The 16,337-nt window shown below is 42.3% G+C and overlaps 1 protein-coding gene across 3 annotated transcripts; it reads right to left on the bottom strand.

The window, feature by feature from the left end:
- Positions 1–89: 89 nt before the first annotated feature.
- BZW1 (basic leucine zipper and W2 domains 1) lies at positions 90–11,103 on the bottom strand. Of its 3 annotated transcripts, XM_063644966.1 has the most exons (13): positions 10,933–11,103; positions 10,643–10,721; positions 9,362–9,435; positions 7,128–7,304; positions 6,885–6,979; positions 6,283–6,348; positions 5,431–5,566; positions 4,594–4,703; positions 4,284–4,454; positions 3,780–3,926; positions 2,579–2,717; positions 1,396–1,518; positions 90–547 (listed from the first exon to the last, which is right to left on the bottom strand). In XM_063644966.1, exons 3-13 carry the CDS (start codon positions 9,423–9,425, stop codon positions 516–518), a joined length of 1,260 nt encoding a protein of 419 aa, XP_063501036.1. In that variant the 5' UTR covers positions 9,426–9,435; positions 10,643–10,721; positions 10,933–11,103; the 3' UTR covers positions 90–515. The 3 variants fall into 3 exon arrangements, with proteins under 3 accessions (XP_063501036.1, XP_055146143.2, XP_055146141.2); XM_055290168.2 differs by lacking the exon at positions 10,643–10,721; XM_055290166.2 differs by lacking the exons at positions 10,643–10,721; positions 10,933–11,103 and adding an exon at positions 10,144–10,616.
- Between the last annotated feature and the right edge of the window lie 5,234 nt (positions 11,104–16,337).

Below are 16,337 nucleotides of genomic sequence, written 5' to 3'. Positions count from 1 at the left end.
TCATGTTAAATGAATTCGATTATTACATATCGGTTTTTCATTGATGAGCAGGGCTCCCGGCATGCCATATTATCACACAAATCATTGCCTTTTGAGACTTTGGATACTTTTCCAGTTTAATTTGCAAACAGAATTTTTGTAACAAATTATTTTTTAACCAAATCATATCTTGAAAACTGTTTATAGAAAACCCAGGGAATAAAGTGAACTGTTCATTGTGGAAGGCCTTAAATTACATTATTACAGTAGAAAATACAGGAGGTAGAAGATAACTGAAAAGACTAATGCAACATTAGATTCAAATCTATAGCTCCTGTAGCTACTTAAAACATGGTTTTAGAAACTAAACCCAACACTTCCAGCAACCATAGAAACAGTTAAAATAAAATTTGCCATGAAAGCCCTTATATCATGCTTGATACAGGGAGGTAGGAAGATGTAAGAACCAGGACACATGAGACATGACATTTTATCTACAACTCCTGTTTGATTTACTGAGGGTGTAGTTTCAAAATTCAGTCACCTTCTTCAGCTTCAGATTCAGATTCTAGAAAAGGGGAAAAAAGCAGTCAAACATTATACATCAGAAGGAAAAGTTCCCATTTATAACTTTGAAGCTTCTTTAAGATAGAGTCTCCCTCTGTCCCACAGGCTGGAATGCAGTGGCACCCTCTTGGCTCACTGCAACCTCTGCCTCCCGGGTTCAAGTGATCCTCCCACTTCAGTTTCCTGAGTAGCTGGGACTACAGGCGCCCACCCCACCAAAACCGGCTAATTTTTTTATTTTTAGTAGAGACGGTTTCCCATGTTGTCCAGGCTGGCCTCCAACTCCTGGCCTCAAGTGACCTGATTGCCTCAGCCTCCCAAAGTGCTAGGATTACAGGCGTGAGCCACCACACCCAGCCTCCATATAACTTTGAAGCTTTTAAGGAATTTTATTAATAACCTATTTACATGAGGCAGATATTCAAAAGCATTCACTTGGAAATCCCAACATTTGGCTGGGTGCAGTCACATTTGCAATCCCTGTACTTTGTGAGGCTGAGGCAGGAGGGCTGCTTGAGCCCAGGAGTCAGGACCAGCGTCGGCAACATAGTGAGATCATCTCTACATTTTTAATTAAAAAAAAAAGTAAAAAAAAAGAAATCCACAAATTTGTAAACATTAAATATTCTCAAAATTTTCCATTTCACGAAGAACATTTACTATTATGGCTGAGCCATAAATATACTATAATAATTAAACTCTAGCTTTCGCCACCTGCCTTGTAAGTTAACAAAAATCTCTACTCCAGGTACAAAGTGGCATCAGAAAGAAGGAAGCATGTGTGAAGATATATTATGGCCATATTAAAATTAGCTTTACCAAACAAACCACACAGAGGAAAATCCTTACCTTCTTCAGCATTTTTGAGCCATTCTACAAACTTTTTCATTTGCTCAAGGAAAACACTCTTCCCCTTCGCAACATGTGCATCTTTATACCACTTCAAAATGGGCTCTTCGCTCAGGACTTCAGCTGGAAAGAAAACTCATTGCATTAGGGGAGTTTTAATATACTCTACTGAGAGTTAGAACCACCACCTAATGTGCAAATGCCTGCTTAACAAACTGCTCAAAAGTTAAAAACATCCATGAGAACTGGAGGAGAGAATAATGCACGTGCGCATATCAACTATACTCAACGGGATCGAGGCTGGTCTGATTAGTGCAGAATTTCAAAGTGTTATGACCAACTGCAACGGATTTTCTCCCAACAGAGATCTTGTCTTTACTAGCCACTTTACACCAGGTTTCTAAAATTGGGATCAAGACAAAAGGGAACAATATAACTGAAATTGGGGTTGCTATAGAAGCACTCTCAACTGGTCTTGAAGGACTACGGAAAGTCAACACTGGGTCGGGGAGTAAGATGAACAGAAGCAGGATTCACACAAGCTGAAGACTCTAGAGCTGTGACTACATAGCTAACACTACAGACTGTCTGGAAAAGGGACCTGGGGATTTTTTTTTTAAAACAGGGTCTCACTTGTTGCCTAGGCTGCTGGAGTACAGTGGCACAATCATGGTTCACTGCAGCCTTGACCTCCTAGGCTCAAGTGATCCTCCTACCTCAGCCTTCTGAGTTGCTGGGACCACAGGCTTACGCCACCATTCCCTGCCTAATTTTTTAATTTTTTTGTAGAGATGAGGTCTCCTTATGTAGTCCAGGCCGGTCTTGAACTCCTGGGCTCAAGCAATCCTCCCGCCTCAGGTTCCCACAGTGTTGGGGTCACAAGTATGAGCCACCACACCTAGCTGAACTTTGGGAATGTATACCTGGTTAGAGTATAGGAGGCAAAGTTTGAGGATGCGTAATCATGGCTTTAGATTTCATACTTCAACTTGTGAATTGGGTTTAGAGATGTTTTAAACAAGTATCAGTGCAATAAAAAGCACCCAATTTAATCAGAGGTGACTCATAACTAGAAGTAAAATATTTCAGGGAGCTGATGTCCAGATAACTCATCATTTGGATCATTTTGTGTTTACAAGGATTTTTATTAAGTGTTATTTACAAAATTCAAAATCTAAATTACCTTTATAAAAAAGCACCACTATTTTCTGGAAGGCTTTCATGAAATGAATGTTGTCATAGCAATACTCCTGAATCTTCAGTAACAGAGTCAGCTCAGACTGACCTTGAGTAGTAAAGGCAGCAAGTAGAGGGCTGTATTGCTTTCAAAGGAACAGAGAAAAGATTTAGTCATTCATTACAAATAACCATCCGTTGCAAAACTCCTACAATACAGAACTTAACTCATCTTTTATAATCACTGCAAACGGTAACTTATTTACCAGAAATTTAAAAAATAGGCTGGGCACAGTGGCTCACGTCTGTAATCCCAGCACTTTGGGAGGCCAAGGTGGGTGGATCACTTGAGGTCAGGAGTTCGAGACCAGCCTGGCCAACATGGTAAAACCTCATCTCTACTAAAAATAGAAAAATTAGCCAGGCACTACTTGGGAGGCCGAGGAGGCAGAATTGCTTGAACCCAGGAGATGGAGGCTGCAGTGAGCTGAGATCACATCACTGCACTCTAGCCTGGGTGACAGAGTGAGACTATCTCAAAAAAAAAAAAAAAAAAAGCAGAAAATCTAAGTAAAATAAACAATACTATACCAAGTAGTCCAAGTAAATGTCAAACAATATTAGTCTTTTAGAGAGGGGAAAAAAATTTCCAATACCCCCTTCAAAAACAAACATCTAATTACAAGCTTAAGTTCCTTTTCATCATGTTTTTTTTTGAGGCAGGATCTCACCGTCACCCAGGCTTTGTCTGACAAAGCCATCATAAGCTCACTGTAGTCTTGATCTCCAGGGCTCAAGCGATCCTCTGCCTCAGCCTCCTGAGTAGTTGGGACTACAGGCATGCGTCACCATGACTGGCTATTTTTTGTGATTTTTAGTAGAGATGAGGTCTCACTATGATGCCCAGGCATGTCTTAAACTGAGCTCAAGCAATCTTCAATCCTCCTGCCCTGGCCTCCCAAAGTGCTGGGTTTACAGGCATGAGCCATTGTGCCTGGCCAGGCCATATTCTTGTTTTTAACCTGTGAACCACAGCCCAATTCAGAGCATTATCATCAACAGTTAATGTTACTATTTGTCTATTTACTGGTGGGCCATCCCCAGGAACCACAGGATGTGATAAATCCTCTTAGAAAAGTATAGTCACAATTCACTTATCACCACGTAAAAGTAGAATAGTTTGTTTTGTCAAGGCATAGTTCTAATACCTTCAAGTGCTTGATGGCTTGCTCTGCTACAAGCTCCTCTTTTTTGTTCCATTCCACAGTGCTCATTACACTTGACCAGACTATTCCGATGACAACTGGTTCTGGGATGTTGTTTTTTTTCATCTCCTCCTTGACATATAAAATTATCTGCAAAAGAATCCAAATTCAGTAACAGAAGTCAGTTTTGATTATGTACATACTTCACACATCAAGTTTAGACCTTTAACAAAAACGTAACAACTCCCTTTCCATGTAACTGGCAACCACATGTGTACTACATATAAAAAGAGACCTTTAGAACTGAAAGGTGCCCTGAGCTCCAGTCTCTTATATTTCTGGGCCTCAGTCAGGCACTGAAGAAGCATACGCAAAAGAATGAGGCAAAGTTCCAGTATAACATCCTGTTACTATTAATCTCATCCTGGTGAAGTAAGTTCCTCAAATTAGTGAAAATCTCTATGCCAGAAGCTTAGCCATAAAAAGACGGTTTAAACAAAAACTTACATCCTTAAACGGATCACCACGGGACATCTGTTCTTGAAGTTCTTTCTGGAGCTCCTTACGAGCTCCGATGGTTTGCTGATTCCGAACATATTCTGAAAGCTCTTTCAAGCCTGCCTCAGTAAAATACTTTGTGAAGTGTTCAACACTTTGCTTGTTGGCAGGAAAGAGTTCCTAAAAGAAGAATTTATCTGGTTAAACTTTCTTTAAATAAGATTAAGAAAAACACTTTCTTTTCACAGTCTTAAAAATGAGAAATTTCTCTCATTTACATCTGTTGGCAAGAATGGGAAGAAAGAAAAAAGTTACCAACCATCAGTCTGTTATCCATGCTGACTTTCCGAAGACTTGCAGCTACTGCATTGATATCTTTTTCATTTATCCATGATTTAAAGAGCTTCACAGCAAAAGCTGCTGAAACTCCTGTAAAAGAAAATAGCTTACTTAACAGAAGTACCTTCCCTGGTTTCAATCACTGTACCCCCTATATCCTTCCCTTCATAGTTGAATCACATGGGATTACTGACTTTCCTCACAAACTTAACCCTGAACTTTCCTGGGCCACAGTTTATCACTTCTCCAATTTCCCTAGTCTACCACTTGCAAATTGTATATTCTTGGCCAAGCTACTTAAAGTGTTTTCCAAAGTATAAATTGAGGGCAACAGTCTCTACATTTGACAAGGCTGTTGTGAGAATTACAGTAAGGCAACTTAAATACTCACTACTGTAAGCAGTTTTTTAAAAAAAAGCTTTAAAAAAAATTACTGTAGAGAATAATCTGACAATTGGAGCCAAACAGGGAATTGATTTTCCCTTCCAGCTTGACATTTTCCCCAAACGTCATCTTCTCCAAGTCTCCCAATTGGTATTTATCCTTCTGGGGTTCCCACAGCATTTCTCATTTTATTTTCATTACATATAACAATAGTTTGTCTAAATCTGGGTATCTGTTGTATGCCTAAAGAAAGCCATTAAACCTGGATGCCAAAGGTACTCATTAAATGTCTAGTGAATTAGACTGAACTTATTAAATTTATGGCTGGTTAATAAACGAAGACTTTCACAGAAGTCACATCTATGAACAGTAAACCATGCTCTTATCCACCCCACTCTGAGTCAACTAAAGACCATCCTTTAAGGCTGATTACCTTCTTTAACCAAATTCTCATTATAAAGGCTATTAAGAATGGATGCATTAAGTGTTCCATTAGCCAGAAGAACACCAGTCAACATAGCCAGCTTGTTCCTCTCCGACTCTGAAAAACCCTTTAAGAACAGCAGCAGCTGTAAAAAGTAAAACAGTTAAGGGTTAAAACAGCAATTGCGTTACAATAAGAGAAGCAGTAAGGCATGTTATACTGGCTACTGGTTCAATACATGGGCTCTGGGATCTAACCATCCAAGTTTATATCTAAGTTGTAATACTCATTAGCTGAATGATCTTGGGCAAGTTACTCAACCTCTGCACCTCACATGTAAAATGTGGATAATAAAAACTTACCTCACAGGGTTTTTATAAATATTAAGTGAATTAGTATCATTAGAACAGTGCCTGGTGCTTGATAAACATATCAGGTTTTCTGAGCATCTATATGCAATATTGGGCGAGGCGTGTTGGCTCACACCTATAACCCCAGCACTTTGGGAGGCCGAGGGAAGATCACTTGAGGCCAGGAGTTCAAGGCCAGCCTAGCCAACATGGTGAAACCCTGTCTCTACTAAAAATAGAAAATTAGCCGGGCATGGTGGCACATGCTTGTAATCCCAGCTACTCGGGAGGCTGAGGCACGAGAATCGCTTGAACCTGGGAGGCGAAGGCTGCAGTGAGCTGAGACTGAGCCACTGCACTCCCAGCCTGGGACACAGAGTGAGGCTCTGTCTCAAAAAACAATCCAAACAAACAAGCAAAATTACTCCAAATCTGTGGCAGAATCAGGATTTAACATTTCTCTTTCTAACCCTATTTTTTTCTTTTCCACACAGTACATTATCACTCATACCTTTTTTACTTCATCTTCAAAACCTTTCTCCAGGTATTTGTAGCGCCTGATTAACTTGTTAAAAACCTACGAAGAACATTAAATGAATTCAGTAACTTTATATATTTCTAGAATAGCAAAGCAGTAAAACTTTCACTGGATGTAAGTTTATGAGCTGCTTAAACCAGCTTGAGAAGAATTCCTAGTGACACATAACAATGTCCAGGTTAGATGTACTTTAATTCTTTGCTTACAGTAATACAAACATAACTACATATGAAACTTTCCAATGAGCTAATCAGCTCACAACTCAAATAAATACATGCAGATAAACTAGAGAAATCACAATACGAAACTGACTTTTTCAGCTTGACATTTTTCTTAAAAATTGAGTAATTTCAAGACAAATAGGAACAGAAGAGTTAATTTCATTTTTCCCTATTTTGTTCGCCTTAATACACCTTAAGTTTCTAATTCATCCCATTGCACCAAGAACAGTATCCCTAAAATTTAAAATCAAATTCCTTCAACTTTCTAACCACAACTCTTAAAAGTAGAATATTCCTCAAATATACCACATGGATAGTAGCTAACTGAAAACAATTATGTAAAGTCTCATTTACCTGAGCAAATGCCTGCATGGTTTCTAGATCTTCTTGGGCTGCAAACACGCAGACATCTGTACGCATCATGTCATCTGCCAGTGTACCACCTGGGGCTAAAGTTGGATAAAACCAAAATACAACACAACCAAAAAATCACTCCATTTTAACAAGTTTGCCAAATAGTTCATATTCTAGATTCTCCATAATCTCCATATATTGTACCTTTCTAAATTATTAAGCCCACAAACCGCAGACACTTACCCAGCATTCCACCAGCCACCAGAATGTCAAAGAGTGTTTCTGCATATCGACGGTAATCAAGTTTTGCTCCAGAAGCATCAAGAAACTTAGCTACTGCTTCCAAATCAGTACCGGTTTCAGTTAAGCCTTGAATAATACAGTCTTGAAACTGAGTAGGGTCAAACCTCTCTTTTTCATCTGGGGGGGACAGGGGACCCAAAACATTTAGTTTTAAAAGATTTACCAAAATGCCACAAAACTATCACCTTATGAAGATGTTAAATAAGTTAGATTAAATTCACATACTTTGCATGTTTCCCCTCTGCAAGTGCAAGACAAGACGGCACACTCACAAGAATTGTGCAACTTTTCAAATAATTTCACAAGTGATCTAAATGTGCTAGTGTCTTGTGTTCCTACTGCCATGAGGCAATTTCTACTAGGAACACCCTCCTACTGCCTCTTGGCTTTTCCAAAATTTAGGCCATCCGCTAACAGGTAAATTTTATTCCTTTGGGTTTTGTCCAGACACTGGAGCTCTTGATCCTTTTCCTTAAATGTCCATAATATTAAACAAAAAAATTGAACCAATCCTTTGGCATTTATGAAGGTGAGCTTTAGAAAGTACATTTAATGAGCACCCAATATGACAGAAACTATATTAAGCATTTGCTTTAATCCTGTTAACAACCTTGTGAGGCAGATTTTTCCCCCCATTATTCAGAAGGAAAACTGAGAGTCAGAGAAATGAGGTAATCAAGAGACTATATTGTGTAGTAGTTCAGAGCATGGGCTCTGGAGTTAAACTGCCTGATTCAAATCCTCATCACCATTTAACCATCTGAATTCGCGCAAATAGTCTCATTCGCCATGCCAGAATTCCCTTACTGTAAAATGGGGATAACAATAGTACCTATCCCATAAAGTTGTTGTAAATACTAAATGACATTAATAAAATAGAAAGCTCCCAGACCACAGCCTTGTGCACATACCTGACCTCTACTGAGTTGCTTTCACACACTCCATAGTAAGGTTTTGCTTTCCCAGTCTAGGCTAGATGACATCTTAATTTTCACACAGTACTAGGGTGACAAACACCTCTGTGTGCCCAGCACTTTCCTGGTATTAGCACTGAAAGTCTTGTGTCTGGAAACTCCCTCAGTCCCAGACAGGGATTGTTGTATACCCTACCAAGTACCCTAACCATCAACAGCCAGGCCACGAATATCTCTATCTGGAACTAGGGAAGTTACATCTCTCCCTGATGCTAATTAATAATAAGAATGATAAAGCTACTTGCTATTATTTGTATCAAGGTAACATCAGTAACCCACATATTCAAGAGATACACTTTCCCATTTTATTGCCAAACTGTTCTAGTTTACAACTACTGCTCCTCAAGAAAATTTACCAGCTAAATCTAAATGAATCTGCAAAGATTAGAATCAAATCACACTTTGGTCTCCCCACCACTACTACAAGGGGACAGACAGCCTATGATTAGTGATTTTAAAGTTCTACAATATATATCTCAAAATGTCTGCTACTTAAGGTACAAAAAGAAAAACACAACTTATAACTAGTAGCTGACCCAGTTCTTCATTTCCTCAAAACCACCTGTAAAACAAGGTTAATATGCTTTTGACCAAAAACAGTAAAAATATATCTGAGACTACATCTTATTTAGCTTTATATCACTAGCACAGCCCTTTGCTACAGAATTCAATATTCGCCTAAGTACACACTAATGCAAAAAAAAAGTAATATAATTCTAATACTTTTCCTACTAAGTCTGTATTTCAAAAGACATTACAATGTGAATCCTGTTCCACAATTAACTTCCATGGGTGAAGTCTGAGTTTTCTCTCACAAAGCTTCACAAAATCTGGGTGACTGCATTAGGAGTTCTCCTTTTATAAATTAACATTTTTGCTCATTTAAGTTTGCTTAAATAAGACTGCTTGCTAGTGAAAACAGAGCCCTTATTTTTATTTTTAGAAAGTATTTTAACTTCACACTAAAAAGAAGATTCACTAACCGGCTTAGAGATATATTGATACTAAAAATTAAGGCTTGAGCAGTAAAGCAGTAGAAATATTAAAGGTGTATATGAAATGGCAGTCAACGAGAAATTCAAGTTTCTTTCTGGTGTCTTCGCTTGAGGCTTTAGTACTATGCAAGTGCCTGTCAGAGGAGGCAAGATACACAAGATATTCTGGAGGTTTGAAGAGAGACATTAAAACATAAATATTTACCTCTTTTTCTAGTTTTAAAACGCTGGCCTGATAGCGTTGGCTTTTGCTGCTTTTGATTATTCATAAAAGACACCCTAGGAAAGGAGAAATAAAGCCTTAATATCAGTGCCATAATATTAATTTTTAAAACAAAACATCAAACCTTAGTCTAGTCACATATGAATCAAATGGAACACGCACTCTCAGCTTGGCAATTATACCCGGTGCAGGCACAAAGAATTACCTTCGCTTGAATCAAATGTACGTCAAAATCTGCATTGCTCTCTAAGAGAAACCCTTCAAATTAGTGCTGTGAACTACACTTTTAAGCGACATTGTAGTGCTACAGTGATCACCCATCATAAACCTAATTGTTCAGTTTCCTCCACATTCCTCTTTACATTCACTTACCTCTTCCTCGACCACTAAGCATCGCAGAACGCAAAGAGAGATTACCACCACAGTCAGGAGGCATCCAAAATGTGTATGCCAATTCTAAAACACTGTCAAAAGGTGAACCCCTTCTTCTGACAGGCCTGGTTACGGGCAGCACCATCCTACCCTAGGTCATGCCTGTGACCGCAACAGCGGCCGCCTTGCACCACTCAGGCCTGCAAAACTAACAGCCAGCTCAGTCTCCTTCGCCCATATCCCACAGTCCCAGCCTCCTCCCCGGGAACGTGTCTCCCAATCCACACCCTTCCCATGCCTCCCGCCCGAGCCACAGATCACCCGCTTCCCGCCCAGGACCGCATTGGCCACAGCGGGGCGCCGTAGGGTCCTGCGGCTCCTTCTCCACTGACCCTGTTGCCTGCGGTGGCGGCCGCCGCAACGAGCGGACCACAGGCACTGAGGCGCTTTGCGCCGGGGTCCCAGCCGCCCCGTACATCCGCCCGCCCTCCAGCGAAAGCAGCGGCGGAGGCGGCGGCCGCAGTGGTGGTGGCAGCCCCTCCGCCCCGCCCGCCGGAAGCCCCCACGCGTACATCACACAACAGAGGCCGCGGCGGCTTTGTTAGCCAGGCCGGGCACGGCCCAGAGGGAGCCCGCCTCGGCCACTGCCTTCGCCGCCAGCGCCGCGGCGCGCACCCGGACCCCACTTCCCGACCCGGGCCGCCGCCGCCCCTCGGCCTCCCTGCCGAAGCGGCAGCCTTTCAGGCCCTGGATCCGGCCCGGCCTCAAGAGGCGACCTCCGTTCGGGCCCATCCAAGCCGGGCCGCATCCAGCCCGCCGCCTCCCTCTCCCTCTGCCCAGCGTCCACGACCCGCAGCGTCTGCCCAGGGTGAGCGGGGCGCCGCATCTCACCGAATTTAAGGCGAAGAGGAAAGAGCCAGAAATCCCCGATGTAGCGGCAACTGCGGCGGTGTCTCCTCTGCGACCGGAACTAACGCCAGGAGGAGGAGGGAGAGGTGCCACCCCCGCCCGGACCGCTCTCATATCGCGAGATTTCTTCCCCTTGCCCCCCCCCCCCCCGCGCCCCGCCCCCCGCCCTGATCTTGGACTGGCGCTTCCGCCTTTTCTATTCCGCGCGGATTAGGGTGAGGGACCGGGATAGGGGAGGGGAGAGACGTTTCAAGGCTTCTTTATTCCCTTACTGGGTTCCACGTCGCCTGGACACTTGTCCTAGACTAGCTTATTTTTCTTCTCCCGCTGCGTTGTCCGCCCTCTTCACACACGGAGGGGTTGGAAGAGCGGAGCCGGCCCCCGCCGGTCTCGAAGTTGGACGCGTCCTCCTGGAGTTCCTCCTCGCCGGCCCCCTCCTCCAGCACCGGAAGTCGAGGCCCGAGGGCGGGGTGCTTGGGTCGTGCGGGGGCGAAGGCCGGGGGCGGGCATGGGGGCGTGGCTTGGGGAAGGAAGCCACACCTCGCCTCCGCCCTGGCCGGGATGGGCGGAGCTCGCTCCAGCTGAGTCCCCTGCGGGGCGACTTTGCTCTGAGGGGCTGTCTCATTGTTCACTGCCTCCCTTAAGAGCGAAGAGGACACAGGCCGAAGATTGAGAAGGGGAAATTCTGTCCTCCAACCGCTGTCCCCGCGCCCTGCAGCGGTTGTCTCCCGAGTGTGGTGGCTATGGGGGCTTGGAGAGCACCAGAATCCCTTGGGGGACTTGTTATAACAGACTGCTGGGCCCCACCCGTAGTTTCTCATTCTGTAGGCCTGGTGTGGAACCCATGAATGTGCATTTCCAACAAGTTCTCGGTGATGCTGCTGCTGGTCCACACCTTGAGAACCCCTCAGAGGCTGTATCATCAGGGAGCTGGGGTACGATCAGATTAGATAGTGCGTGTGAAAAGCACTGTGGACGTGACAAAACTCTGTGCAAATAGAGATGCACAGCGCCTCTAGGATGTAGCCCCATGTTTTTATTCACTGTACCGTAGTTTACTTCTCTCCAGTTGCTTCCTCACTCTCTGGCAGGAGGAGAGTGGCTTTTCTTCCCTAAACCTTTTGATAAAATAGTTTGTTGACTTCTTTTCCTTAATTATCTGACCTCTACCCCCCCACCCCCCGCAACTTCATGGAAAATTACTTTCTCAGCGTTCGTTCCTGAAATTGTTGCCAAACCCAGTGATTCTTTCATTCTTCACCCTCTTTGCCTCCTCTGAGCATTGAATGTTACCTACCTCTCTCCTTGAATCCTGGCTCCAGCTATCCTGGTTACGTTCTGAGTGTGCCTTTGCACGGTATTTGCTGACTCTTCTTTAATGTCCTGACACCTTTTCTTTCTGGATACTTTCTTCCATGGCAGTCTCATACATTCTCAAGGATTTAACATTTACTCCACTTAAAAGAGTTCCAAGATCATCTACTGAATCATTAAGCAAATACTTGTTAAATCCAGGCTCTATGCCCTTCCAAGTTGAGGCAACAGCAGTGGGAAGGAGGCAGGAAACTGATCTGTTGGAGGAACTGCAAGAAGCTAGTGTGACTGGGAGGGCTGTGGGGAGCAGAGGGAAGTGGCCGGAGTCAGATCTCTAAGTGTCTAGCCCCATCCTTTCTCCCAAGGCCCCAGTCCACACTATCTGACATCTTCACTTCATGGCTAATTTAACACTGTCAGTGCTGTCGATTGCTCTTCCCCTAGAACTGTGTTTTTCACATCTGAAGTTCTGTTAAAGGACAACAACGTTTCACAAATAAAAATGATAACAAATATGTCCCTATATGTATCAGGCCCTTTTCTATGCACTTTATGTAGTAACCCCATTTGATCCTGAAAACTACCCTGTAATCTAGACACTATTATTAGTCCCATTTTACAGATGGAAAAGCCGAGGCATCGAGGTCAGGTAACTTGTCTAAGATCATAGAGCTAGTAAGTGGAAGAGCTCCAGTTGAACCCAAGCAGTCTGGCTTCACCATTATAATGCACCGCCTTACCGCCGAGATCTTATTTATTTATTCATTCAACAAATATTTATTCAGCTAGAGACCAGTAGAGATAGTGACATGTTAGGCCTATGGCCTCACAAAGCTTATCTTCTATTTTTGCCACGTTTTAAAATTGTATCATCTTTCCCCAGTACCATCTTGATTTAGGCATCTATTACCCCTAACTAAATGGGACTTCTGCAATAACTTCCTAACTGTACTATCCCCTTTCTCAACATTTCCAGAGCACTCTTCTCAACTGCAACCTGAATCATTTCTCTTCACTGTTTAAATGCCTCTGTTTATACTCAGGGATAGCTCTGACCAATGTTTTTCACGTTTACTTCCCATCACATTTGTGGTTCTTTTTTTTTTTTTTTTTTTTTTGAGACGGAGTCTCGCTCTGTCGCCCAGGCTGGAGTGCAGTGGCGCAATCTCGGCTCACTGCAAGCTCCGCCTCCCAGGTTCACGCCATTCTCCTGCCTCAGCCTCTCCGAGTAGCTGGGACTACAGGCGCCCGCCACCACGCCCAGCTAATTTTTTGTATTTTTAGTAGAGACCAGGTTTCACCGTGGTCTCGATCTCCTGACCTCGTGATCCGCCCGCCTCGGCCTCTCAAAGTGCTGGGATTACAAGCGTGAGCCACCGCGCCCGGCCACATTTGTGGTTCTTAACCTGTTATTACCATCATTGTGGGGTATGTAGCAAACGATTTTTGACTAAAAATGATATTAAAGTAAGCAGATTATTTTCTTTAAAATGTAAAGTGGATTAAAGGTTTTCCTGAACTCCTGGCCTCAAATAATCCTCCCACCTCGGCCTCCTGAAGTGTTGGGATTACAGACCACGCCTTGCCACTTATCTTTTCTCTGCTTTTGAGTGCACCCATGGGAATAGGCACCGTGCAGCTAGCAGGGGAAATGTTTGTGAATTGTATTATGGTAGGAAAAGGTTCCAAACAATTGAACTCTATGCTTTGGTCAGACAGGACACATCTTGTCTTGACCTTTCTTGAGATGTCCTTCCCTCATTTTCCACTGTCAAAATCCTACTTATTGTTTCGAGCCTGATCTCAACTACTGCTTTTTTCCCATAAGCCTTTCTTAGTCATGGATGTGAACATATTCCTTCTTTGTAATTGGGACTACAGGCATGAGCCACTGAGTCTGCTAAATGTTTTTTTTTTTTTTTTTTTTTTTTTTTTTTTTTTTTTTTGGTAATGGTGGGGTTTTGCTTTGTTGCCCACTCTGGTCTCAAACTCCTGGCCTTAGGTGAGCCTCCTGCCTCAGCCTCTCAAAGTGCTAAGATTATAGGTGTGAATCACCACGCCTAGCCTTGCCCAGTTTTATGGTGGTTTTGGGAAAAAGGATATGTTGATCTCTTCACTCTGCCATTGCTGTGAATCCCCCTTAGTACTTTTGGATTTAAAAATTTTGAACTACTTAAAAAGGTGCTAAGTGCAACATATGAATGTGATACTGCTTTTAACTTCATTGATAGAAATGGATACCTAAGTGTTTCTTTTTCAAAAGCAAGTAACAATAGGTTTTTATTCCTAACAACTAGAAGAATGTCAAGGGCCTGTTTTGAAAAGCACGTTGTTACCCTTGGAAAATGAGCTGAGGGAAGTGTGTATTCCTATGCTTTGAGTCTTGTAGAAGCTTATAGAACATCCTATGAACCTGACTTAAATATTGTAGCATATGATATGAAATACTTCTAGATACACACACCTATATATGTATGCATATATTTATGTATGTATGTGTGGCCAGAAGTATTTTCATAGGCTCCACCAAATTTTTACAATGAAAAAGCTTTGAGGTACAATGAGCTTTTAAATAATTTCATTTTAGGTAAAAAATGTGTTAAATATCATTCACTTGCTACATATCTCATATATACCATTTCTTTTACTTCCTCACAGAATTATTTTAATAGTTAAAATTATTAGTAATATTTGACTTGATCAAGATAAAAATAAGCATTGCTTAGTTACATTAACATTTTAGTAGTATTTGTTAAATAAATACCCTCTTTTAGCAAACACACTCTATTATTTAGATTTTAGTTTTTTTGTTTTTTTTTTTAAATAGAGACAGGATCTGGTTATGTTGCCCAGACTGACCTCCAACTCATGGGCTTAAGCAATCCTCCCACCTCTGCCTCTCAAAATGTTGGGATTATAGGCGTGAGCCACCACACCTGGCCTCGATTTTTGAATAGGCCGAAATAATTGGGAGGCTTAGGGATTCAAGAAATTTGGCATACATGCATTTTCTGTTTCTCTCTCTCCCCTCTCAACATCAGAATAATGACAGGTTAAGGTGAAAACTCTTTGCTCCTGTAAAGTGCTTATTCAGAATATAGTTTGAAGTGAGTTGCCAATTAAGTGATATTTGGGGTGATTTAAATATGTGCATTCTAAGTTATATAGCACTCAAGACATTCATTAAAACAAAGCAAAATAAAAACCAACAAGAGAACAGTGTGACGGCATGTGGTATGTTAGCTATAGGATTGTTTAGAAAAAACTGTTTATTGCTTATTATTAATAGTTCATATCTCATAGGATATTACTGCAGAACTGAAGATTAAGAAATGTTACTAAGAAGCCGGATGCAGTGGCTCACGCCTGTAATCCCAGCACTTTGGGAGGCTGAGGCAGGCAGATCACGAGGTCAGGAGATTGAGACCATCCTGGCTAACACGGTGAAACCCCGTCTCTACTAAAAAATACAAATTAGCCAGGCGTGGTGCCGGGTGCCTGTAGTCCCAGCTACTCGGGAGGCTGAGGCAGGAGAATGGCGTGAACCTAGGAGGCAGAGCTTGCAGTGAGCCGAGATTGCACCACTGCACTCCAGCCTGGGTGACAGAGCGAGACTCTGTCTCAAAAAAAAAAAAAAAAAAAAAGGAAATGTTACTAAGGACGCCAGATCCAAACATCTCTGTGTTGGAAAATTATCTCCAATGCATAACTGTTACTTTGGCATATTTAGATGACCATCTTTCTTTGATGTCTTTTTTAAAACCTACATTTCATGTTTTGGGAGCTTCAGTGTGATGGAATTTTTTTTTTTTTTTTGAGACAGTCTCTCTCTGTTGCCCAGGCTGGAGTGCAGTGGTGCGATCTCCACTCACTGCAACCTCCGCCTCCCGGGTGCAAGTGATTCTCCTGCCTCAGCCTCCCGAGTAGCTAGGATTACAGGTGCGTGCCACCACCCCTGGCTAATTTTTGTATTTTTAGTAGAGACGGGGTTTCACCATGTTGGCCAGGCTGGTCTCAAACTCCTGACATCAAGTGATCCGCCTGCCTCAGCCTCCCAAAGTGCTGGGATTACAGGTGTGAGCTGCCATGCCCAGCTGATGGAAAGTTTTTATCTAAGATGGAAAAGCAACTAAACTAAATAGAACTTAATCACTGCCTTATTGCTATTATTAGTAGTACTACTGCTATTACTTGGTATGTACTACTATTAGTAGTAATAGAGTGGTCACAGTAGACCTTAAATTTATAGAGTATGTTACTGTTTACAAAATATTCTCACATGCATTTTATAATTCTTCACAGAAACTTTGTGAGAAAGTAAGGCTGCCTTGCTTTCAAAGTAAGCTAACTATAGATAGAATTG

Source organism: Symphalangus syndactylus, chromosome 8 (genome assembly GCF_028878055.3).
Source record: "Symphalangus syndactylus isolate Jambi chromosome 8, NHGRI_mSymSyn1-v2.1_pri, whole genome shotgun sequence".
NCBI lineage: Eukaryota > Metazoa > Chordata > Mammalia > Primates > Hylobatidae > Symphalangus > Symphalangus syndactylus.
This window is presented reverse-complemented; position numbering and strand designations above follow the sequence as displayed.